Source organism: Aulonocara sp. 'chitande type north' Nkhata Bay, linkage group LG7 (assembly GCF_057382095.1).
Source record: "Aulonocara sp. 'chitande type north' Nkhata Bay isolate Kocher_YH1m ecotype deep benthic linkage group LG7, A_spYH_male_GT1.1, whole genome shotgun sequence".
Lineage (NCBI taxonomy): Eukaryota > Metazoa > Chordata > Actinopteri > Cichliformes > Cichlidae > Aulonocara > Aulonocara sp. 'chitande type north' Nkhata Bay.
The window spans coordinates 67,436,868-67,461,301 of record NC_141350.1 but is presented as its reverse complement, the minus strand read 5'-3'; the positions used below and the strand labels follow the sequence as shown (position 1 = coordinate 67,461,301).

Sequence of the window (24,434 nt, the reverse complement as noted above, 5' to 3'; positions counted from 1 at the left end):
TTTGGGGATTGATATTTCTTCTGTGGTGGAGGCTGGAGTAGAACAGTCTCCTTTGGCCATTTGGTGGCAACATTAGATCGTGGCTGCAGTTAGAACAAAACAGTCAAGCTAAACAACTTTATTGATCTACAGTCCAAAACCAACATGAAAGAAGTGAACAGTAGTGAATGGAAGTTTTTCCTAAGTTCATTGTTAATTTGTTTGCTTTATAGCAGCTATAATCCTCTATAGCAAGAGATGAAAAATAATATTTATGGATGCTGTGGCCTTCAAGAGCAATCATGAGGGGAAATGTGTATAAAAGTCTTGCCATTCTCTTCTCTCTGCATTTAAAAGCTTCTCTGACACTGAGACACACCCACACACTGGTGGGAGGAGCCTCTTGTACCACTGAGATTCAGATGTCATCAGCTTAATAAAATACTGTTTCAGTTGTTGGAAGAGATGTGGAAACCTTTGAAACAACCCATTGTAGACTACTGGCGTCAGTGCACCAAGCCATAAGAGCCCCACTGCTTTTTTTTTTTTGATGTTCCAGGTAGATCTCACATTCTGGAGAAACCTGCTGCTCTCTGCAAAACAGAGCACCAACATACAATTCAATTTCTGCTCACCGGTTCCTTCAAACACATGTTTTAGGCGATTGCTCTTGCAGAGCACGTACCTGTCACCTAGTGGACGTTCATTGTGCCAGTGCACTGCTGCATTTTTCTAGTCTGTTGCACATTTCCTTTATGCTGTGATGCGTCACTGCTGTGCTTCAACCTCTTTAAAGAAACTTATTTGAATAATGATGGACTTTGTGTTTTGTGCATTGCTATTGACTTTTGCAAACCTTGGAGGTTCAGCTTTTAACAAAACCCTCAAACACATCTTTACAGATGTTCTGCCACTCCCCCTACCATCAGCCCCACTGTCAGCCAGCACAGAATACTTGAAGTAGAACCATTTTACAGTTCTTCCACAATGATGCACTGGATTAAGGAGTAGCAATATTAAAATCTTATGACAGGCACTCGACTAAAGTTCCAAAACCATTTCAAGTTTGTATGCAAGCAACTACTGAAGGATGGAACGTCTGATTCACTCTCGGGGACTTTTAAATGGCAGCTCTAGTGAAAGTGAGGGCTAGAGTTGGCTCAAAGACGGGACACTTGATTTTGTGTCAAGCCTGCGATAATTGTGAAATACTGGGCTCAGTTACATCTCTAGATGCAGTTCAAAATGTACATCACCCAAATATTTAGTGAGCTGCAGAGTCAGTGGCTTTTAATATTCGGGCATAGACTTGTTGCTTCTTGCTTGCAAACACATGAATGTCATTAGCTCTAAAGATCAACCTCAACCCAAGTGTTCAGCTATTCTTTCAACCTGACAGAAGACGAGAGAAACTGCAGGAGAGCTTTCACACTTTATTTTAGATAAATACATGAGATCCTTGTTGCACTGTAGAGCTGTGAAGGAGGAAGAAATTATGAGGAACAGGTTTTAACCATCAAGAAATGCCATGTTGTAATATCCAAAAACCAGTGACCCACCTGAGCCCTGCGAGTTTGGCTCGTCTCTTCCATCCATGTCAGTCTGAAGCTGACCGATGGAAATTTGGCCAAGGGTCAGAAGATGGATGCTTTACATGACCCCAGTGAGGTCCATGGTAATACCACCAGTAGTCGTTCCACGTAGGATTCATGTGGGAGTTGTAGTAGCCACTGTAAGGGTCGACATATCTCTGAGGATGGCGCGGCCTTGATGGGCATTCCAGTCCATCTGGCTCCGGAAATGCAGAGACCCGACCAGGGCGGCCTTCGTCACGATGATGATGCTCACGATGATGATGCTCACGATGATGATGATGCTGCTGCTGCTCGTTGGGGTGCGGCCTTGTATGAGGCGGCACATAAACCTGCGGTCTTTGGTGACCCAAATCAGCTTCCTCAGGCCTGTGTCGATGTCCGCCGTGATGTTCCTGGCGGCGTGGAGAACCTCGTGAAAAGGGAACGGATAAGCTGAACTGGTAGCCCAGCTTGGAAGCGTCATGGCCATGGCGTCTGCCGGGATTATTAAAACTGTTGTCAATAATAAAGCCGCTTGGTCCGTACCGAGGAGGATTAGCACCATCACGAGACTGAGCAAAAGGAATCCTCAGGCTCAAGTCAAAGCTCCTGGGCTTGGCCACAAGGTGGTTTCTGTGTGCTTGAGGCTGGAGCGGATAAGTTTCCATGGGTCTGTGGGCGGGAATATTGGAGCGTGGCTGATACGAGCTCGGGGATTGGACTTGGACCTGATCGCGCACATTAGGGTTGATCTTTGGATCTGTCGGCCGCAGAGCCCTCATGTACTGGAAAGGACGAGGACTTCCATACACATCGTGTTCCCCTCTTCCACCCTGCCACGCTCTAGGCTGCACAGGACTTGTGGCTGAGAGAGAACATGGGTAAGAATACAGATTATCAGGTTGAAAACACATGTACATCTTCAGTTTCTCAGTATTGTTTGGATACAACTTCAGTCTTGAGTTTAAACCAGTGTCGTAGACCTTTGCATTCTTATACCTTTTTAACATCAGAGAAGAAATCGCTTAATTTGCTTGATCCACTCATGCAAAGCATAATATTCATGCATTTTTATACCATCTACAGTTACAATTGTTCTTTTCCAAATTTAACAGGGAAGAACTTGACCTTTTAAAGTGATTACTGGAGTAAAAAGGTAATAAAACACCAGTGAAACAGCCAAGCTTACGATGACTGATTACAATGCGTCGTAAATGCAACCTGTAGAGTTTCCACCTCACTGAATGAAAGTCTGCTGTCACGTTAAAGCAGTGGAGCTCCAAGTGTGCAGCTGTCACATTAGAAATACAGAGCAAGGACGGCAGTGCAATTAACACATCAGTAGATTCGTTTTACTGCAATCTGTTTAAATACCTTTGACTGAATTAAGCCTGCTGATTTGGACATGAGGCATCACAACTTTACCCCAATATCTTTAAAGTCCTGAAAAAGTACACTGAGAGACGTTTAGTGACCAACAGCTTTATCATCTGAAGTGGGGAGTGAAAGAAAAGACTGCCTGGATAACATACTACACAACTTGCACCAGTGTAAATAATAAAAGGACACTCTTAAACCTCTCCTTTCACAGACTTGAATTATTGATGTGCTCTCGATCATATTACAACTTTTACCAAGGCTACTGCATCTCTCGTGTACCTCGTGTGGAACTAACAGTGTCAAAAGGTGAAATGAACTATTTCCTGAAACATTGTACAGCTTAAGCTGCTGCACATACTGATCTCACGCATGGAGGTAAAGCACAAGCAACTGGGGCTAATCTTTTAGGGTAGTAAGTTACTGGCTTCATTTGTGGAAGAAGTGCTGTTAGTTATTTCACAGTCACCTGGCATTTGTGCTGTTCACAGAACCACAAGTCCATCGCTGGACCCCCTGTACACAGCTGTAATAACCCCCGCTGACTTCTTTTACTGAGGTTATATTTATCGATGTTTTATTTCCTGATGTTCTTATGTGTCCTACGTGTTTCAGTCGCCAATTCTGAATTATAACTAACATTAAAAACATGTTTAAGGAGGAGAGAGAGCAAATAAATCTGTTTAACATCTGATCTTTGGGTTTTTGTTCAGTAATCAGCGTGACCTGTGTATAAACGCATAAAAGAGATAACGTTGGTGTTTCCGTCATGTAGTAACTGCTGGCTTTAACTGTACAAAGGTTGTTCGACACTATGAAACACATACAGACTTCATGATGTTCGGCTAATATTTTTATTGTGAATATTAATCATGAGGGTAAACGGCCCTGTACACCACGGAGCGAGGTCAGCATATCCACGATATCCTCAGCTCCATGAGTTAACACAGAGTTTCCCAGCTGACTATCTAACTGCCAACTATTCCAGAGACGTGAAAATATACAGCATAAAGAAAAGTGTAAGAGACTCAGCAGCAGATTAGAATAACAGTTATACATTTAATAAATCACCAAATGAATCCAAGAAACGAGCAAACCTGTTCCGACGATTTGAGTTTGTAACTTTAACCTCAGCCAAACCGATTTGCTCAGTTGTAAATAAAACAGCGAAGTAAACGTGACCCGACAGACAGAACCTGAGTGAATGAAGTCATGCGTTTAACCACTGAGAGCTAAAACTAAGGTGAGGTTTCAAAGCTGTGTGCCGGTGATTGGACATCAGCTGCTGATGAAGCTGCTTCGCCTATAAAGTGCTCTGTAAGGAAACAAGCTCCAGCAGCTCTGGGAAAACACTATATTTACTTATCTTGTGCAGAAAAATGCGCTGACATTGCTTTATATCGAGTACCGGCTGCCCAGTTACTATCACCAGGTAACGTAGGCGTGTTTCTTGAATTAGCAGCAGGTGTTAAACAGCTGACAGATGAGGAGGAGGATGCATGCAGGTAAACTGAGGGTCTGTTGAGCTGATCGCTGGTTTCGTGAGAAAAATGTCAGCTCGTTCTTTATGCTCCTGAACCTGAGGAGCTTGTTTCTCCAGTCTCAGAACCATCTACTGATGTGGTGCCGACACAGGAGAATCTTGGTCCTCAACCTGAAGAGCTTGATTCTCCTGTCTCAGAACCGCTAGTACTCATCATCAGCGGTGATGCAGTCAGCCTCTCTGACCAGATCATATAGACCAGGGGTAGGCAACTCCAGGCCTCGAGTGCTGGTGTCCTGCAGGTTTTAGATGTATCCTTGAACCAACACAGCTGATTCAAATGGCTAAATTACCTCCTCAACATGTCTTGAAGTTCTCCAGGGGGCTGGTAATGAACTAATCATTTGATTCAGGTGTGTTGACCCAGGGTGAGATCTAAAAGACACCGGCCCTCGTAGTTTTAAACCTTGTGATCCACAAAACAGCATAACAGTAAAAGAAGAATTGACTGCGTTACAGTCAGTGCGGGAGCGGCGGTTTTGCTCGTGCGCGATTCATTTGCAGTTTGGACGCACGTGAACATCTCCTGCCCTGATAGCGGCTGGAGGAGGACTATCCTCCGCCTGTGAGCGCTTTGGCACGAGCGATGTGCCCACGGCAGCACCCGCTGCTTGTTGATAGTAAGAGCAACAAGCGCTTTCACGTCAAAAGTCGTCATAAATAAGCCTCCAATAACACCAGAAAAAGTCGCCAGATTTGTCGCTAGTCGCTTTTTAGAAAAAAAAAAACGACGCTAAGGGGGGTTTGAAAACTCTCTAAATATAGCGACAAAATCGCTAAGTTGGCAACACTGTTTTCAGGGTATTTAAAAAAAATTCAAAACAAAACAAAACCGTGCATCTCAATGTGTATTCTCTGAGCATGCGCAGAATTACGCACAGCTGTCATGTGATCCTGTGATCCTGTGATCGAACAAAGGATCAAAGGCTCAAAGAGCGCTGACGTCAAATTCGCAGCCACGAAAGTCCTTAAATAGGGATCAGAAGCAGCAATTTTAAAATCAGTTTGTTCACAGCCTTCAAACGTTCGACCAGAGATACATTTGGAAATATTTCTAAGCCTTTTCAGAGTCACTGTGCACAGGCTCCAACATGCCTCCACGAAAATGCCAACAAACACAAAAAGATTATGCTGCCTGTCCTTTGTGTTCTGGCCGGCCAATCTCTCCAGGAGAAATTACCACGGATGGTGTCTTATCAGTCCAAAGAGCATTACATGAAAGTCAGAAGGAAAAATCTGACCTACATTACAAAATTAAACAAATTGAAGAAGAGAAGCTTCAACTAGAGGAAAAGTGCAGACAACTGGAAGCACGAAATAAAGACCTGGAAGAAAAACAGCAACGCCAGCCTGATATAAAAATGATCAACGAGGGCTCGGGAGTGAAGTTTGATGAAGGACGAGAGAAGATCTTTTCTCGTTTTCTTTCATCAGGAACACAGAGTGCTGAATTAAAAGAAACATCTGCCCAGCTTCAACGAAAGAAAGATAATATTGAGGAGATACAGTGGGATCTCCAAAACATTGAGAAACAGAATCAGGTGCTTCGAGGAAAGCTCAACGAAGCGGAGAAAACAATTGAAAAAATCCACCAACAGAAGACTGAACAGGAAATACAAATGCAGGACGAACTCAAAGCCATGCAGAAATTGTACAACAATCTGAAAGTCAAGTGTGGTGAAACAAAGCGCAAAAATAAAGAGCTTCTTGAAGAAAAAAAGCAACAGGAAGAAGAAAAACGTATTATCCAGGACTTTGAGAGAAGGCATCTAGAATTGCAAGAATTTTATAATAAAGAATATGACGAAACACTTAAACTGCAAAGAGAAAAGGAAATACAAATGCAGGACGAACTCAAAGCCACACAGAAATTGTACAACGATCTGATAGTCAGGTTTGGTAAAACAAAGTGCAAAAATAAAAAGCTTCTTGAAGAAAAAAAGCAACAGGAAGAAGAAGAACGTATTCTCCGGGACTTTGAGAGAAGGCATCTAGAATTTTGTAATGAAACACCTGAACTGCAAAGAGAAAAGGAAATACTGGAAAAACGATGTTCAAAGATGCAGCGTAGGATTGATGGAATGAAGAGGAAACACTCAAAGGTCATTAAGGAGATGTTGTTGAAGTCCAGTGACTTGAAGAGCCAAATAATTGAAATGCAGGCACAAAAGCAACAACAAGAGAAAATACATGAAGACCTGCAGCGTACGAGTCAAGAAATCCAGAGAAAAAATGAGCTGTTAGAAGAGATGCACAACAAAAAGCAAGAGAGAAATACAGACATGTGCAAGGCAAATCTAATGGAGGAGGCAGCATACAAAGACCTGACAGAAAAGCTTAGAAAAAAACAAGAAACTTTAAAAGAAATGGAGCAAAGATGCCAGCAACTCGAGCAGCAGAATGCAGAAACAAACGATCAGCTGAGAACCCTTATCCTGGAGAACGAGCTCATGGAAAAATACCTGAAAAAGAAGAAAAAAGGCTGGTTCTGCCGCTTATTCAGATGATTTAGCCTCGTCCTCCTCCACCTGTGATCCATCTTACTTTTCACCTCTCCTGTCCCCCCTAACACATATTCTCCACCTTCTTCATCTTTTTTCTTTTTTCACCCTCCCCCCCAACCAGTCCCAGCAGTTGACTGTCCCCTCCTGAGCCTGGTTCTGCTGGAGGTTTCCCTGCCTCGGAACCACCTCCTGATGTGGTGCCGACACAGGAGAATCTTGGTCTTCAACCTGAAGAGCTTGATTGTCCTGTCTCAGAACCATCTCCTGACGTGGCTCCGACTAGTGGTTCATGGCGTCATGGTGCCAAACGCCTACTTAAAATAGGTTTAGGTGTTGCCGCAGTAGGCCTTATTATACCTGCAGCTTACTGGGGCTTTTCAATGCTTAACAGTGATTGCCTATTTAACTCTGTCTATGGCCTCCTTGAGCCATATTGCCACCTTGGTGATGGATTAGTTCCCTTTTAAAGACTAGTAATGATGGACTGCTTTTCATCCACAGTCCAGAAAACCATACGTTGTTCATGTTAGACAACGTGCGCAACATTTAGCTAACTTGTGCTCTCATTTTTCTTTTTTTTTTGCCTCTCACCCCCCAACCAGTCGCGACAGATGGCTGCCCCTTCCTGAGCCTGGTTCTGTCAAAGGTTTCTTCCTGTTTAAAGGGAGTTTTTCCTTTCCACTGTGCCTAGTGCTTGCTCACAGGGGATCATTTGATTGTTGGGGTTTAATTTGTTAAAAAACATAACAAATTAGGTGAGGGGTTCACATAATAGAGAGCACGACAAAAACTACAAATTTTTAAAAATTTTGTTAGTTGCAAATCAAAATAAAGACAACAATTTCTGAAAAACATCTCTTACGGCTCTGTTTATTTGCTTAAATGAACACTTGTATTTTTTGTCATAGAAGAATATATACATTGTCTTAAATATCTAATAATTTTAAATTTAGCCCTGCGCTGCATGAGATAAACTGAGATGAGATAAACTGTGGCACAGACGGCTGTCGGCCTGGCGAGGGAGAGTTCCTCTTCAACCTCCAGACGGAACCCAGTTTGTTACTCGCAGCATCGCAAAATTAGACACAGCAATTTCTTAGAGTCTGGTTTAAGTCCTGAAATGACATCTCCTTACCTGTCACGGTTCTGGGTCAGTTTGAGCCAGTATTTTGAGTTGTTATGTTTTGGTGTGTTTTTGCATTATGGATTGTTTTCTTATTCTCTTGTGGTGCTTTTGTTGGTTATGATGATGATGATTATTAATCTATGTTTTAGTTATTCTTGTTTAGGGATTAGTTCTTAGGTTTTGTGTTCTCATGTTTTTTGCTGGTTTAGTTCAGTGTCTAGTCTGTCTCTCTCTGTCCAGTCCGTGTCTTAGTTTAGTGTTAGTTTAGTGTGTATTGTTTCCCTGTTTCCTGTTTTCCATTCCCTGATTACTTCCCTGTGTATATTAGCCCTGTGTTTGCCCTTGCTCAGTGCCGCATCGTACCGTCGGATGTGTGTTTTATACTGTGGTCAATATTTTCGTGTTCACTACCCTTGTTCAGTTCATGTTTTAATTTCTCCAGCAATAAAGCTGAGGTTTTGAGTTACAATTCTGTGTTTGAGTCCTGCATTTGGATCCTCATCTCCGCCTGCCCGCACACAGAACCCTCTATTTAAAATCCAACTCTTACCTGAACTCTCCTGCCTTTCTGTCTCTCTTGCTGCCTTGTAACGCACCATCCCCCTTTTGACATTAGATAATGGTAAATCAAACCTGCACTGCAGAGAGGTTGGCATGACAGGAAGTCGAGATGATAACGATAGACCAGCCTTCAAACTAAGACGCGTGATGTATAAAAGTCTTTCTACTGAGTAAAGGACAGTTTGAGTGTCCTGCTGGCACCATGCACTGTCTTCACAAGTTTCTTCTTTGTTTTCTACCATGTCTACAAGGCATCAGTGTGAACATCAAATATACCTGATTTATCTTACGGCTGTAAACGGCACACTAACTTTATCATCTTCTTTTTTTTTTATTTACCAGAGTTTTCAACAGGAATTTTTCATGGAACAAAAGCTCCGGACAACTCGATACCCTACATGGGATCAGTTCAGAATAACAAGGGTCAACATGTCTGTGGAGAATTCCTCATCACTGAAGACTTTGTGCTCACTGCTGCACACTGTGACCGGTTGTGAGTTAGATTTCCTGTTCATGAAGTTCATCCAAAAACAAACTTTTTCAAACTTGTGTTTATTGATCAGATCACTCTAAGTTATTGATAAGGCAGATGTTATTTCGAGGGAAAATAAAACACAATTAAGTGCAATAGCATCAAATAAAAATGACCTTTGACTTCTGACAGCCGTTGGTTACAGCAATGCTGACATTAACCTGCTTGTGACGATTGCCTAATGAGAAATAAAGATATCAGTTTAAAATTGTTGACATTTTTAATTCCCTCTCAATGATTACTCACACAGTGACCGCACACACTGATCATCCCAAAGTAAAGATTGAGAGAAAATGAAATCCACGAAGGATACGAAAACACTGAACATGCTAATGACATCATTGAAAGCAGCATCAGTTTCATGTGATGTATTTGTAGAATAATTATATTTTTAAAAGAGTTTTTACATGAAAATGTGTTTCTATTTTTTACTTCATGTTGTGTCTCCAGTTGTGTGTGAACGTTCGATTAGTTCACAGAGTACAAACAATTCAGCCTCCACGTGCTGAAATAAACCTAAAAGAAAATCAAGTGTGTCAGGTGGCTGGATGGGGAAAAACTGAAACTGATGGCGAACCTGTTGATGAGCCGACGGTGGTGGACGTGTCTGCCATTGAACCAAAGGTCTGTAAGAAACACTGGCCTGGTCTTCCTGCCGGTGTTTCCTGTGCAGGTGGATATGGAACAACCAAAGGATTCTGTCAGGTATGTTTTCTGTGATTTCAGTGGAAACTTGTGTTCTGTTGACAAATGTATATATAAAAAAAAAAGAATATAATCTGACATATTAAAATCCTCACAGGGTGAGGTAATACCAGGATGCTCTGTAGAATCCTGACCACTTTGTCATGGGAATTGATCCGCTGCTGACCGCAAGGCACTGCAGTGGAGACGTTTGACTTCAGATGTTTGGTGTAAAACCAAAGCTCTCAGGAGAATTCTCAAATACTGTAACTCTACATGAGTACAGTAATGGAGTATTTTTACTTTGTCGCATCATTGATTAACATAATTCAACGTTTTAACATAATTTATTTTAAAAGAATTTTGTCTGTGTGCGTGATGCTGTGCGAAGCGTCCTGCATTAGAAACAATGGAAAACTATCCACGTCTCTCATTTTCAGCGTCTCGTTTGATTTTTGATGCAGTACGCTCATTTGGCCACACAGCGGCGCTGCTGACTTGTTAAATAGCTCAGCAGAAACATTTCAAATTTTATTCAGCATTCGTTTCGTGTCTTATTATGAAAACGCCTCATGCGTGACCTCATCAGAAGCTCAAATGCTATTACGGCAGCCATAAGTGACGCCCATATCAGGAGCGACCAGTTTCTGGTCAGGCTCTGGTGTGCTGGATTCAAAAGCCAGCCAGCCCTCATAGAACCCCATGTTAAAAAGTTCAGTTTCTCAGCATCAAGCTAAAGTAAGGGTTTTGTTCTGAATCAACATTAACGTTTAAGAGATGGATGGACTAAAAAATATGGACCATGGAAGAAAATTGAGAACAGTTAAAACATTTATTTTATCTTAAAATATCTGAATAACTGGAGCTGCTTTTATTTGCACTCATTTATCAAAAAAGAGGAAACACATTAGCAGAGGAAAAGTCATTTTCAAAGCATTTTAAACAATGAAAAGTCCTTGTGAAATCTGAGGTAACATACAACTAAACCATCGGAAAATTAAATTGATGACTGCTCACTATACGGCTGAATGTATCAAATGCTTCAATGATAAATAAAAAAAAAAGACAGAATTTATGAACTCAAGGATAATCATACATATAACAATTACAGCTGTAACCATTAGTACACACATCAAGTTCAAATGATGTCCATTTCAAAGTAATTGCTGGAAAGGACATTGTCGAACCCGGTACAAAATTCAGGATAAGAACTGTAAGTAAATGGCACTTCAAGGGTAGCTCCACAGGTATGAGCAACAGGCCTTCTGTTGAGCCCAGTTTCAGCATTAAAGCACACACAAATTTTGTCAACACAGATCACAGAAGATCCTGTGCAGAAGTGCAGGATTTTTTCAGCTTTGGTTCATCAGTGTTTTTGACATAACGCTGAAGATGGTTAAAGGTTGTCTGTTCTCCCTGAGACAGTATCAATTTTGTTGTTTCAAATAGCTGCACTACTCTTTTGCCTGTGGCCTTCTTTGTCTCATACAGAGACAACACACTTTCCTTGTCTGACAGTTTCAGCTGCAGACGTGCCATGGGTGTGGAGAAGCAATCCATTATATACTTTGGCTCTTGGAGAATGGCCTTATGAGCCATTGTTTCAATGGCAGGATGCATGTTGTTCTTAGGTGATGGGAAGTGGGAACCCATCCTTGTAGAAAAGGTGAAGCAGGTCCTCTTCATCATTTTCATCCAATGTGCCTTTTAGAACTTTCTCAACAGCTGATCTCTCAACAGGAGGGAGATAGTTGAGAAACGATGTACGGTAATCAGAATGTCTACATCAACTGATGCCTTTTGACAGCCTCACAGGAAAGACACCATGATCTAGTAAGCCTTTTCACCCATATCTGCCCAACTGCTTGCCTTTTAGCCTCACAAACGTCTGGCCTCAGCCTTGGAACTCATTCAGTTTCACCTTCACACTGTTCCAAAAATTGCTCCCAAAATGCAGTGTAAACCTCCCTTGACACTTAGACCCCCGGAGAGCAGTCATTTTGGTTTTCTACCTTAGACCCCCGCGGAGTCATCATTTTGCGTTTCTACCTTTAAAAGCCGGAGAGCAGTCAGTCAAATGCTGGAGTCATTCATATGTATATTAGGTCGTTACCTAGGAATTCTGGAGGGAGGGGAGTGGGGGTGAGTGATTGAGGGGGTTTGGGAGTGGAGTGTTTCAGTTTGCCATCTTAGGGAGAAATCAACACATGTCCTTTGTATGTCCTTTGTTGCTGACATTTATTGATGAAAACAGTACAAAAAAACCAACCATTTGCACACATATTTACAAATAATGATAAAAAGTGAGTGAGTACATTTCAACATTTTCAGCAATCACTCACAATCCTGGCACTGCCATGGTATCTGTAGTCTGCATTTACCACATGTGTATCTTTTGCAGCGAACACATCGCACAGTGGCCTGATTTTTCTTGCATCTGTGTTTGACCTGACACGTGGCTCTTTTTCCAGGACTAGGTGTGGAGGGTTCTGCCCAAAGCAACTGATCTTTTCTTGCCTTCTTCGCAGCTACATGAGAGTGAGCCAACTCTGTTGCAAGCGCCACCAGGAAGTCCACCCGTCTTTCCTTCGTCCCGGTGCATGCTTGATACAGCACATGTGCATTCAGTGCTGCCATGTCAATCATGTTATAAAACACGGCGACTGGCCAGCGCCGTGTTCCTTTGCGGACAGTGTACTCCCGAACCATCTGGTCCATCACATCCACGCCACACTTTGTTTTGTTGTAAAGGGTGACAGTGTTTGGCTTCCTTTTGGTGGTGTTATCAGTCTGAACCACGCTGTGCATGCTGCTAAGAATATAGACTGTCTTCTTCCGTTTGGCCACATACGCCGTCAGCGTGGCAGCAGAGGTTGAAAACACCTAAGAAATAAGATAAATTGTTATTTCCATAGCCCTTTTACACACAATGAAACACATAAACATAGAACCACAAAAGACCTGCAACATACCTGAGTGGTGAATTCACTGCGATCTGTCTGTCTAGTGGATTGAGGAATTTCCCTGCGAATCCTGTTGACTGTGCCGAGGATGGTGGTTTTCCGTCTAAGAAGTTTTTGCGCCAGTGAAAGCGATGTGAAAAAATTGTCCGTGGTAACATTTCTGCCCTTGTCTAGGAATGGTTCCATCAGCCTCATTACTACATTTTCAGAAAGTCTCTCCCCAGTGGGACGACTGGGGTCCTTGCCAAGATATGGGAAGACATTGCAAATGTACTTGGATTTTAGGTCGCAAGCCACCCAAAACTTGATCCCAAACTTGTCCGGCTTACTTGCAATATACTGCAGGAAACAGCACCGAGTCTTTGATGGGAAAAGCTGTTCATCAACGGTGATATGTAGACCAGGGTTGTAGCACGTGATGCAGTTGGTGACAAATGATCCCCACACACTGGAAATTGCAGCGAACTTATCAGTCTTTGCTCGATCACTGCGGGTGGACTTGTCATCAAAGCGTAGGTGTTGCATGATGTTTTGGAAGAGGTTTCGTGCCATAGTTCCAATTATCTGTGGGTTTCCCAGGTTTGCTGACCAGCAGTCATTTAGAGATGGAACCCTGTTAACCCCCCGCAAGATGACAATTGCAATAAATGCCATTAGTTCAGGGAGGTCCATGAACCAATGAACATGCTCCATGCACCACTCAGCAGGCCATTTGTAAATATGTGTGCAAATGGTTGTTTTTTTTTGTACTGTTTTTATCAATAAATCTCAGCAACAAAGGACATACACCCATGTGTGTTGATTTCTCCCTAAGATGGCAAACTGAAACACTCCAAGTTGGTGACTTTTGGAGATTTATTTCCCTGGATGATTGAGAATGCATCAAGATGAAACACAAAAGGAAGTTCACAGCTTTTAGCAGCTCCCCCACCCCCTCAATCACTCACCCCCACTCCCCTCCCTCCAGAATTCCTAGGTAACGACCTAATATACATATGAATGACTAGCCAATTTAGCTTCCACTTCCACCATTTGACTGCTCTCGGGTTTTATAGGTAGAAAGGTAGAAGCCTGGGGATGCTAGTGTTGACACCCCAGCGTCATCAACAGCATTTTCATTTACAAAGTTCAACTTTAAAGTCACATTCATTATGCTACTGTCCATAAATACAGTCAAAAGATCATCAACAACCTTTATCCTGCCAATTGATACACGTAGGGGGCTCTGTGGATCTCCTGAATTTGATGGGGAAAGTTGGTTGCTTGAATCTAAAGGCAAACCTTGTGCGATGATATTCAGTCCATGGTCCTGGGTACAAGAAAAAACATGCACTTTCCATAAGAAATGTAAATGAATTATACAGATTCTAAAATATCAATGTTCTGAATATGTTTGAAATTTATTTGTGCAAGTACTGCAATAATTGACAGCAGACACATTAACCCTTCAAGTTCATGAGACTCTTCTTCAATCTTTTACCTTAGCCTATTAAAAATCATGAATGTTCTTAAAAAGTCTACAAAATATGTCAATAGATTTTAAGACATTGAAAAACGATACACCTCTTTATTTTCAGCCTACATGTCTCACTTACAAGAGTAAAAGGATGTTTTACAGTGGCGTCCACGTTACCATGGTAACGGCACAGCCAGATAACTTTATGAAATTTCAAAACATATGTGCACTTAACCAGTTATGTTAATTAACCTGAACATATTTACAAGAGTTAACATTAAAGGCTTGCATATACAACAAGTGTTTTTCAACAAGTTACTCGCCTTCTCAACCCCGGTGTTTTATGCTGTCTTGTTCTTTGACTTACGGAATTTTATACGTAGGGGAGACCGGGGATAGTTGTAACGTGGGTCAGTTGTAACACTTCCAATTTCTCCAATCAGGGCTAAGTTTCAAATGATGTGACTCATCCTGTGCATGCCCAACTCAGTTCTGCTATCACATGTGAAAAATCAGCACATTTTGTCAAACACAGACAATTTAACACGAAAAAAAGTAATTTGTATGGCAAAAAGTAAGTTTTTCTACTTTATTTCAATTTCTAATAGCATTATTTGCTTTGCAGTTAAACTCATCAAACTTAAATTATGTTATTTGTATGTCTATGGGGATATATTCTGTGTAAGTCTTTAGTGCTAATGTTTTAGCCGTTGGCTGTAATGTTAGCTAGTTCATGGCTATAGGAGTCTGGGTCAGTTGTAACAGCAACAGTCTGGGTTAGTTGTAACAATGATGCAGATGTTACAACTTACCACACTATTACTTTAACTTATATTAAACAAGTTGGGGCAACGACATCAGCAGAGAGAGGTTCACTGGTCGCATTTGTATATGCGGTTAATGCCATTGGCAACACAATTCCTCCACTGTTTGTGTTCCCACACATACATTATGCAGACCACTGTGTCAGAGATGGACCAGTAGGAAGTACTAGTAGTGGAAATAAATCAGGATGGGTGCAAGAAACAGATTTCCTCATCTTTCTGAAGCACTTTGCAAACCACACCAAGGTAAGCCATGATAAAAAGTAATGGAATTGCGATGTTGGTGAACAAATACATTTTTCCAGCTTCATTGTTGTGTTCAAAATTGGTGCAAGAGTTGTAGGTTATAATGCCCACTGAGCCAATGAGGCCAAACTCAAGGAAGACCAACCAAAATTAATGAAATATTCAGTTGCAGAAAATTCCATAACTTGTCTTTTTTGGGGGGTTGGAATATGTTCAAAAGCTAGATTTCTGCATTCTGTCACACACACACACACAGCTACATAAATGGATGTAAGTGCATTCATGTGTTGAATAAACAAAGATTACATGTTAATGTTTTGTTAGTACCCTTATTTCATTGTGTTACATTTCACCCCAGGATATGTTACAACTAACCCAGACTATGGGGTTAATTGTAACATTTCACTCTTTGTGTTTGAGGCCATACCATGCAATGGGTAATTGTGCTGCAGAGAAAATAGCTGCACTATTTAATACTTGAGACATGTAAATACTTTGCATTACATTTTGAATCCACTACCTTAAAAGAGCTCCAATTTACAGACAGAAATGTCAAAAATGTTACAACTATCCCCGGTCTCCCCTACTTTGTCTTGATGCATGTGTATGATGTCCTCTTGTGGGACCTCTCTTGACCGCAGGAAATGTTCTAAATCCTCCTCCATTTCTGCTCCGTACCGTACCGCACCCTTCAACAGAACCGCCATCAAAAAGTAGCAGGATCTTTTGCGGACGCTCGCAAAACTTTTGCAAGATCCCGAGTAACTTTTGCGAGCGCTCGCAAAAGTTCTTCTCATTTTTTTCTCCCATGTCCCTTGCGGGGCTCCGTACTGTACCATACAAATAATATGACCGACCATACAGCAAACATTTGCTTGGCCTGCTAATGTGACGCCTCGACCAAAAATCCTGGCCACGCCCCCTGCTGTGACATCACGTTCCAAAGAATCAAAGGATCAAAGGCTCAAAGAGCGCTGACGTCAAATTCGCAGCCACGAAAGTCTATAAATACCCCCTCTTCACCGTTGCAAACACAGTTTTACTTGGAACATTTTCAGAAACAGCGAGTTGTGTTTAGCAAACCAGAAACCTTTCAGAAAGGGACTATTTTAAAGTTAAATAATTAAGCACACGTATTTTTCTTTCGACACGTTGCATTAAGCTTTTAAAGAAATGTCACGAGAAATAGTCAATAATTCACAGTCTGACAGAGTGATTCCAGCGGAATCAATCGAACTATGTGGGTTAGTGGAGAGAGAAATATCGGAGCCTAGGGACCTTCAAATGAAAATACAAGAACTCCAGTTGGAGTTAAGCACCCTAAAGCGCGAAAAGAAATATTACAAAAAGAATTACTATCGCTTTAAAAATGAGCGTGAACAAATGAGTACAGATGTGCATGACAGGAATGTCCACTTTAGGGAAAGCATGGTTGAGCTTGAAGAAGTGACTCAACAGTCAGATAACATCCAAGCTCTAATTGTTGCAGAGAATAAAAATTTGCAAGCAGAGGTTAGAACCTTTCGGATGATGCTCCATGAATTTCAGGAAAAGGAAGCATCTCTGCTTGAGCAGAACAGCAACATTGTTGCTGAGTTGTCTCAGATTGAAAGGGAGAGAAATGAACAGAAGAAAGAGAACGCACATCTCAAGGAAGCGTTAGTGAGACTTGAGCACCAAGTGGGAGAAGCTCACCATAAAATATCAAAAAAAGAAGAGATAATAGAAAAACAGAATAGAGAAATAGATCACAAGACTGAACAGATAGTTGAGCTGAAAAAAGAAATCTGTACTCTTCAGCGTCGGGTGAGACAGGCTCTGGATGACAAACAGTCACAGGTGGAATCTCTGGAGGCTAAATTGCAGGAACAGGTTAAAACCGTTCAAATGATGCACTGTGACTTTCAGGAAAAGGAAGAATATCTCCTTAAGGAGAACAGCAGCATTGCTGCTGAGATAAACAAATTAAAAACAGCGAACACAAATCTCAAGAAACGTTTACAAAATCTTGAGTATCAAGAAAAGACAACAGAAAGTCTGACACTGCAAATATTTTGGCTGAAAGAAAAAGTCAAAGAGCAAAATTTCAAGATTGTTCATAACGAAGATCTCATAGATGAACTTTATGAACATCTTAAAATGAAAAGAGAAATAATTAATAATCTTAAGGATGAGCTGAGAAGGGAGGAGGAAGAAGAAATATTAGCTGCTGTTCACAACATCACTGGTGAACCTCTGCAGCTGGAGAATCTTGCTCCTGAACCCGAGGAGCTTTTTTTTCCTGCCTTGGAACCACCTCCTGATGTGGTGCCGACACAGGAGAATCTTGGTCTTCAACCTGAAGAGCTTGATTGTCCTGTCTCAGAACCATCTCCTGACGTGGCTCCGACTAGTGGTTCATGGCGTCATGGTGCCAAACGCCTACTTAAAATAGGTTTAGGTGTTGCCGCAGTAGGCCTTATTATACCTGCAGCTTACTGGGGCTTTTCAATGCTTAACAGTGATTGCCTATTTAACTCTGTCTATGGCCTCCTTGAGCCATATTGCCACCTTGGTGATGGATTAGTTCCCTTTTAAAGACTAGTAATGATGGACTGCTTTTCATCCACAGTCCAGAAAACCATACGTTGTTCATGTTAGACAACGTGCGCAACATTTAGCTAACTTGTGCTCTCATTTTTCTTTTCTTTTGCCTCTCACCCCCCAACCAGTCGCGACAGATGGCTGCCCCTTCCTGAGCCTGGTTCTGTCAAAGGTTTCTTCCTGTTTAAAGGGAGTTTTTCCTTTCCACTGTGCCTAGTGCTTGCTCACAGGGGATCATTTGATTGTTGGGGTTTAATTTGTTAAAAAACATAACAAATTAGGTGAGGGGTTCACATAATAGAGAGCACGACAAAAACTACAAATTTTTAAAAATTTTGTTAGTTGCAAATCAAAATAAAGACAACAATTTCTGAAAAACATCTCTTACGGCTCTGTTTATTTGCTTAAATGAACACTTGTATTTTTTGTCATAGAAGAATATATACATTGTCTTAAATATCTAATAATTTTAAATTTAGCCCTGCACTCCATGAGATAAACTGAGATGAGATAAACTGTGGCACAGACGGCTGTCGGCCTGGCGAGGGAGAGTTCCTCTTCAACCTCCAGACGGAACCCAGTTTGTTACTCGCAGCATCGCAAAATTAGACACAGCAATTTCTTAGAGTCTGGTTTAAGTCCTGAAATGACATCTCCTTACCTGTCACGGTTCTGGGTCAGTTTGAGCCAGTATTTTGAGTTGTTATGTTTTGGTGTGTTTTTGCATTATGGATTGTTTTCTTATTCTCTTGTGGTGCTTTTGTTGGTCTCTCAATATTGCTCTCCCTGAGAACCCTGTGCAGCCCACAGCTAGGTTTAAGGTATTCCCAGGTATTAGAATACTACATATTTAAGTATAGTGACATAGGTAAGTTGATTAGGGTGACCAACCGTCCTCTTTTCCCCGGACATGTCCACTTTTCACATTCCATCCGGAGCGTCTGGGGTGATTTTTGAGATTGATAAAAATGTCCGGGTTTTCCTATCCGGTCTTTAAGTCTGACGTCATTGCCCATGTCTGGGCCCAAACTCCGCTGCAAGTCCCTTAGTCAAATGATCACTGCAGCATTACTGAGAGTTAGAAACTGTCTAAATTCTCTCATCTGTAATAAAATGATCAGTGTGGCTGTTCTACCAGGTGTAACAATTAAGTTTAACATCCAGACATCCATGAAAACACAATTTATGATATTTAACGGAGTTAGAAGTTAGCAGGGAGTTAGCTCGCTAGCGGCCATCTAAATATAATATACCATGTTCTGACTGAGCAATTTATGAAACAAATTAAAACGTACAGCTCTGCTATCACTTCCAACATAAATGAAGACAGAAAACTAAACAGCAGCGACGTTTGTAGGGCTACTGAGGTTGGGCTAGCTGGTATATAATGATGTGCTACGTTATCGCTAGCGCAACAAAGCTATATTAACATAACATAAACAGTAAAGCTGGAGGAGGAACGCTAACGAACGGAAACCTTTTTTCCCACTCGATAAAAGTTAATGTGAGGGTTCCCAATGATTAGGGGCAAATGCAATCCCATGGCAGGATGCTGTAAATGGACCAAACAGGAAAACCACTGAGATAATCCATCCACAATACGAAGTTAGTCATTAATATACTGCTGCATGGGCTGGGCTGTAGTTACATCTTAAGGGTTTAAAAACTGAGCTTTAAAATGATTAGTAGTAGCCTAATAAAAACTGAGAGAAGCCAACAGTGATCACTGACTGTTTTAGAGGCTTGTTGAGATTAAATAGAACAAGATAGAAAGCATTAAAACATGATAAAAACACATCAGCTTTATTAAATGCAGACCACTTTGGGCCCAGAAACAGGATTCATCACGTCATCACTCAAAGACTGGATAGTCCGACAGCAATTGCATTTATCTGCATCCCCTCATTTCAGTACACAGAAAAGGCAACAGCCAATGTACTAGACCACCTTGTGGCCTTGGGAATGTTGATCAGTTGAGAGAAGAGCTTCTTACATCCAGCGTAGCAGGCCAAGTACAACCCTCCAAAGTCAAAGGTAATTTGTCACTATATAAAAAAAATGGAATTGAAAATTTCATCAAAGCAGTTCATTAAAGAAAACAGGAGAGCGATAGAGAGATAGAGTAAATATGAAGTTAGGTGAAATAAGCTCTGGATTAGGCAGCTGGTTCAGAAATAACTCCAATAAGGAAGAAAGAAAACATTGTAAAGGTGTGCAGGCTGTTCGCTTACAGAGAGTTGCAGAGTGAAGGGGAACGTGCTGTCCCAGTTTGTCATTTCTGACATATTGTTTTTTCTAGTGTTCAATTTGGAGACCGTGCATAAACATGCACCCAGTGCAAATAGTTTTCCATGATTTATGAATAAAAACAAACTTGCTGTTTATTTGTTTGTTTTCCCTTTTTAACTGGAAAAATGGAAGTTGTTGCCCTCCTGAAGGTAACAGAACACACCAGCCCTTACACACTCTGATAAATTTTAATGCTTCTTGATTAAAATGTGTTTCAAGTATGGGAGAAACGAATGGGTATACAGTAACGGTGTGCTGAACTCACTGTCATGTTTAACCCTAGAACACTGTCACTATAAAGAGTAACACCATCACTAACATCAGAAATATATCAAATTATGACAAAAAATTAGAGTGGTCTTCTTTTGTTTTCAACTGTGGTATTTTCAACATGTCTAACAAAACAAATGTCATGGGGGACCCTAAAGAAATGCTCCAAAGTTACTGAAAAATTAGGAATATGAGAATAAAAAATTCCTAAACAAAAAATAATGACACTGGAAAGTTGGGGTTTGACCTGCCCTTCCAGGGACATTTGAGACTTCCCTGGTGAAGGCACAGCTGTTCTACATGCGAACAGCTGCAGGAGAGAGAAACAAGAAATGGCATTTTTGAGTGGGTGAAAATGATCAATTGACTAAAATATTTTCTTCACCCTATGAATTCCCCTGGTAATCACCACTTTGTGATATTTATCCATAAGCACTGCCCTAAATAAGGATAACATGCAAATTCTAGGACCACTCTTACTTAGCCATTCCTTACATGCTGTCAGTACACGCAGGGTAATAATGGCATGGACACACTTCCTGTCCAAGCCTGCGGGGCAGTCAGCACACCTCACTAAGGGAATACTACTTTCTTCTACTGCTGGTCCTGCCTTACCTGCAAGAGTGACAAGGGTAGGGATGTCGAGGATGCTACAGATCAGGACTGTGAGTTGACGTGTCAGATTTGAAGAGGGAAGCCTCTGCCAATGGTTTGATAAGTGCCGGTGCCAAAGCCTGCATATAATGCCTCCTCTGCATTTGGTTGTCACCTCTCTTCACTGCATTCTTATTGTGAATGGTCCACGAGTTCACACCAACAATGATCATGCCATAGAAGACACAAAGGGGCCATTTCTTGTTTTTTCTTCCACAGCCATATGAGTGCACATCTGGTCAAAAGTATCAACACCACCTTTGCTTGGTTTTAAAATCCAATAATTTCAGGTTTTCAGTGGGTCCTATGCTTGGTTGTATGTGCATGGATGACAGGAGCAGGACAACCTTCTTTTTTGAAGCCTCATCAGGGAGGAAGGACACATGATTTTCTTTACTTTTCATCACTTGCGGGATCTCGCTTTTGTTCGCTTTTACTGTCCCCACAAGGGTCATGCCACAGTTCTATGTTCTATATATATTACATTGAATAAATGTAAATGCCTAGAAAGACTTGTTTTCTAAAAAAAAAAAAAAAAAAACAAAAAAAAAAAACAACCTGTGCAAAATAAAAATGTTGAACTCCAAAGTAACATTTTATTGAAAGCTACTGAGGTCACAGTGATCTTGAAATACATGTAAATGTCCTTTGCAGTACATTAGGCAGGTCAGTTCCTTATCAATGAGGCCATGTATTGCTGAACAAAGATTAGTTTTTATCAGAAGTGAATAAAATGATGGATCACATCAGTGCGCGTGCTGCCTGACATGTCTGCCGTTGCTGCTGAGCAGTTTGGGGTACGCCGTCCCGAGTGAGCGCCCGTGTCTGATCACCACCAGCTCCATCTGACACTGGTCAATGTTGACCACAACTGTGGTGCTTCTCTCCGTGTTCATGAGGAAGACTATGGTGAAGATGGCCATCTCAAACTCGGGGCTGGTGCCGATGAAGGCACTGCCAACGGGCTTCACCACACCGTGCCAGCTGAACTGGAGGTTGAGAACGTGGTCATCTTGATCAGGCTGTGACAAAAGCATGAACATTAATGGTTATGTTACCAGCGAAGGAAATGAGAAAGTCTGACAGTCAGACTTTCTCCCTAAATCTCCAACATAAGTCTGTAGAATAATGAATAAAGTATTTTCTAAAGGGATGCTGCAGACTGTGGGTGCAGGCATGACTTCACTGGAGTCTTCACGTCAGACAGCAAGTTATCATTTCATAAATCATTGGCACGGGTTCAGCATGCTCACCTCCTGGAAAGGCTGAGGAGTAGTTCACATCACTCAAAACATAAAGCAGTAAAAACCTGTCAAACAGCACAAATACAGTAAAGATAAAACCAGACAAAGGTCCACATCTGAGTACAGGAAGTGTAGATCATGAAAGCACATTTAAACGTGGTACCTTGCAATGAGGAACCGAGCAGCCATGACTGCTGCAGCTGCACTCGCTGTGTCCTCAAACCCTCCAACCGGACTGTGCATGCAGTCGTGCCCTGTCAGCTACTCCAGCCAAACACCAGTGTGCTTCTGAGTCAAGTGTTCAGGACATGCTGCTGTCTTTATAGGTCCTTCCTACTGCAGGTGTTTCCAATTAGCCTGTTTTAATGAGAAGTTGAACTGAGGTACCCAACAGGTCAACCTCCCTCCCCCATACAAGTGTGAGGGAGACACACACAGGCAGCCTCACGCAGGTGTGACCACTAGATGTGATTGCTCCAGCAGAGAGCACTTGCCTGTCTTCTGCAGAGGATATGATGCATTACAGCAGAGGGTTTTCTGCTCAGCTGCTCTCTCCTTTTACTTATACATGTTCATTTTGTTCGTCGCTCAAACATAAACTGTTGCTCCAGGGCCTCGCAGGTTTAATCCAGAGAAGACCAAAAAATTCTGTCTAGATTCTGACTTTATGACCCTGATGAAGACCACAAGCCGAAGCACATTGGTCACCCAATACAGCAGATCCCTAATACTTTAAATGTCACCGAAGTCATCAGATCTTTGTCTTCTCCTCACCCGTGTTGCTAAATTCAGACTTTACAAAGGAAAAGTGAAATAAAAATTTCTGTCATAAACTTATTTTATTTATTTATGATGCACTGTATTTCAAACGTCCTAAGTATATATTTAGGAGTTGAGTTTTTATCCATTAAAATCATAAAAAAACTGCAGTAAACTTTCTGAATTGATAATGTTAACTGCTTTAAGAAGCCATGCATCTGATCGCACAGCTATGACTGTGACTTTGCATGCATGCACAGTACTCCAACAGTCTGTTTGGTACTCCAGTCACAACAAAGCAAGCTGGCTGTCGGAGCCATAAAGATTGAACCTCGGCTGTGCAGTCACCGTTGCAGCTTAATAATGATGGATCTGCACAAGGTGTCGACTTGTTTATTTTGACTTATTCATTTCCTCGCCGGTTTATTTCCTCCCAAGGCCCACAGCAGCAGCAGCAGCAGCAGCAGTGACTTTTTGCTTGATGAACTGGTTTGAATTTAACAAACACAGCATTATCTACTTCCTGTAGCTGCAGGTGAAACCTAAATCCAGTCCCCCATAATAATAATACTGACAAACATACCGGGACCCATCAGTGCCTCGCTGTAACTCCCTTCACCAATCACATTTTCTTATATAAATCTGCTGTAAAAATGAAAGCAGTCAAGATATGAAACCACTTTCAGAATAAAGGAGAACTACATTAAAAACTTAACATTTTTATTTACCAATTACAATTTATGAGACACACAGTGATATTATTAATGTGCTTCAGACTTCTGTTTTCTGGATGGATTTCTGTCTCTCCAGCTCAGGTTGGAGTCTTCCACAGTGCAAATGCATATTTTAAATTAAATTTAGCTTTGCAGGCTCAGTGTTAAAGTTAAAAGGAAAAGATGACTCTATTTATTACTTCTAGTCAGTAAATATCATTCAGTAATATTTACGCTGTGAGACATCGGCTGAAGTTGAACGAGGATCGGGCTGCACTTTTGTGTAATACTAATTCATACCACAAGATGGCACAGCAAGTCAATGTAGCACTTCCATCCATCCGTTTATAGACGTAGGTCACAGAGTGAGGGGGTTGGACAGGAGAGGGCCTCTCCCAGCTGTAGAATCACTGTTTAAGCACGGACACATGCAAACACAGGTTAGACAAAATACGGCATGTCCTATTACGCTAAGCCTTTCTGGTGAACGTTGCACTCTGGTGTCTGAAGGTTCTCAGTCATCCAGGGCATGGTAGTCTAAGGAAGACGAGAA

General features: G+C 41.5%; 3 protein-coding genes and 1 pseudogene across 4 annotated transcripts; 2 read left to right on the top strand and 2 right to left on the bottom strand.

The window, feature by feature from the left end:
- Window positions 1-1,392: 1,392 nt before the first annotated feature.
- Window positions 1,393-22,728, bottom strand: LOC147326760 (uncharacterized). Of its 2 annotated transcripts, XM_086302128.1 has the most exons (4): window positions 22,573-22,728; window positions 22,419-22,474; window positions 1,539-2,418; window positions 1,393-1,454 (listed from the first exon to the last, which is right to left on the bottom strand). In XM_086302128.1, the coding sequence occupies exons 1-3, from the start codon at window positions 22,650-22,652 to the stop codon at window positions 1,577-1,579; spliced, it is 978 nt and encodes a 325-aa protein (XP_086158254.1). In that variant the 5' UTR covers window positions 22,653-22,728; the 3' UTR covers window positions 1,393-1,454; window positions 1,539-1,576. The 2 variants fall into 2 exon arrangements, 1 of the variants encoding a protein (XP_086158254.1); XR_015130505.1 differs by lacking the exons at window positions 1,393-1,454; window positions 1,539-2,418 and adding an exon at window positions 21,738-22,187 and having other exon boundaries at window positions 22,573-22,657.
- LOC147326763 (uncharacterized) lies at window positions 5,565-7,808 on the top strand. The gene has a single exon (XM_086302674.1). The coding sequence runs from the start codon at window positions 5,565-5,567 to the stop codon at window positions 6,978-6,980; it is 1,416 nt and encodes a 471-aa protein (XP_086158800.1). The 3' UTR covers window positions 6,981-7,808.
- LOC147326762 (uncharacterized) lies at window positions 10,868-12,266 on the bottom strand (annotated as a pseudogene).
- Window positions 16,380-18,313, top strand: LOC147326761 (uncharacterized). Its single transcript, XM_086302127.1, has one exon. The coding sequence runs from the start codon at window positions 16,543-16,545 to the stop codon at window positions 17,944-17,946; it is 1,404 nt and encodes a 467-aa protein (XP_086158253.1). The 5' UTR covers window positions 16,380-16,542; the 3' UTR covers window positions 17,947-18,313.
- Window positions 22,729-24,434: the final 1,706 nt, after the last annotated feature.

Excerpts from the sequence above, each read along its gene's own strand:
- LOC147326763 (XM_086302674.1), top strand. The coding sequence starts at position 5,565 with ATGCCTCCACGAAAATGCCAACAAACACAAAAAGATTATGCTGCCTGT.
- LOC147326761 (XM_086302127.1), top strand. The coding sequence starts at position 16,543 with ATGTCACGAGAAATAGTCAATAATTCACAGTCTGACAGAGTGATTCCA.
- LOC147326760 (XM_086302128.1), bottom strand. The coding sequence starts at position 22,652 with ATGCACAGTCCGGTTGGAGGGTTTGAGGACACAGCGAGTGCAGCTGCA. Across the intron at positions 22,475-22,572 it reads GCTCGGTTCCTCATTGCAAG|GTTTTTACTGCTTTATGTTT; the intron begins GTACCACGTTTA and ends GCTGTTTGACAG. Across the intron at positions 2,419-22,418 it reads CTCCTCAGCCTTTCCAGGAG|CCACAAGTCCTGTGCAGCCT; the intron begins GTGAGCATGCTG and ends GTTCTCTCTCAG.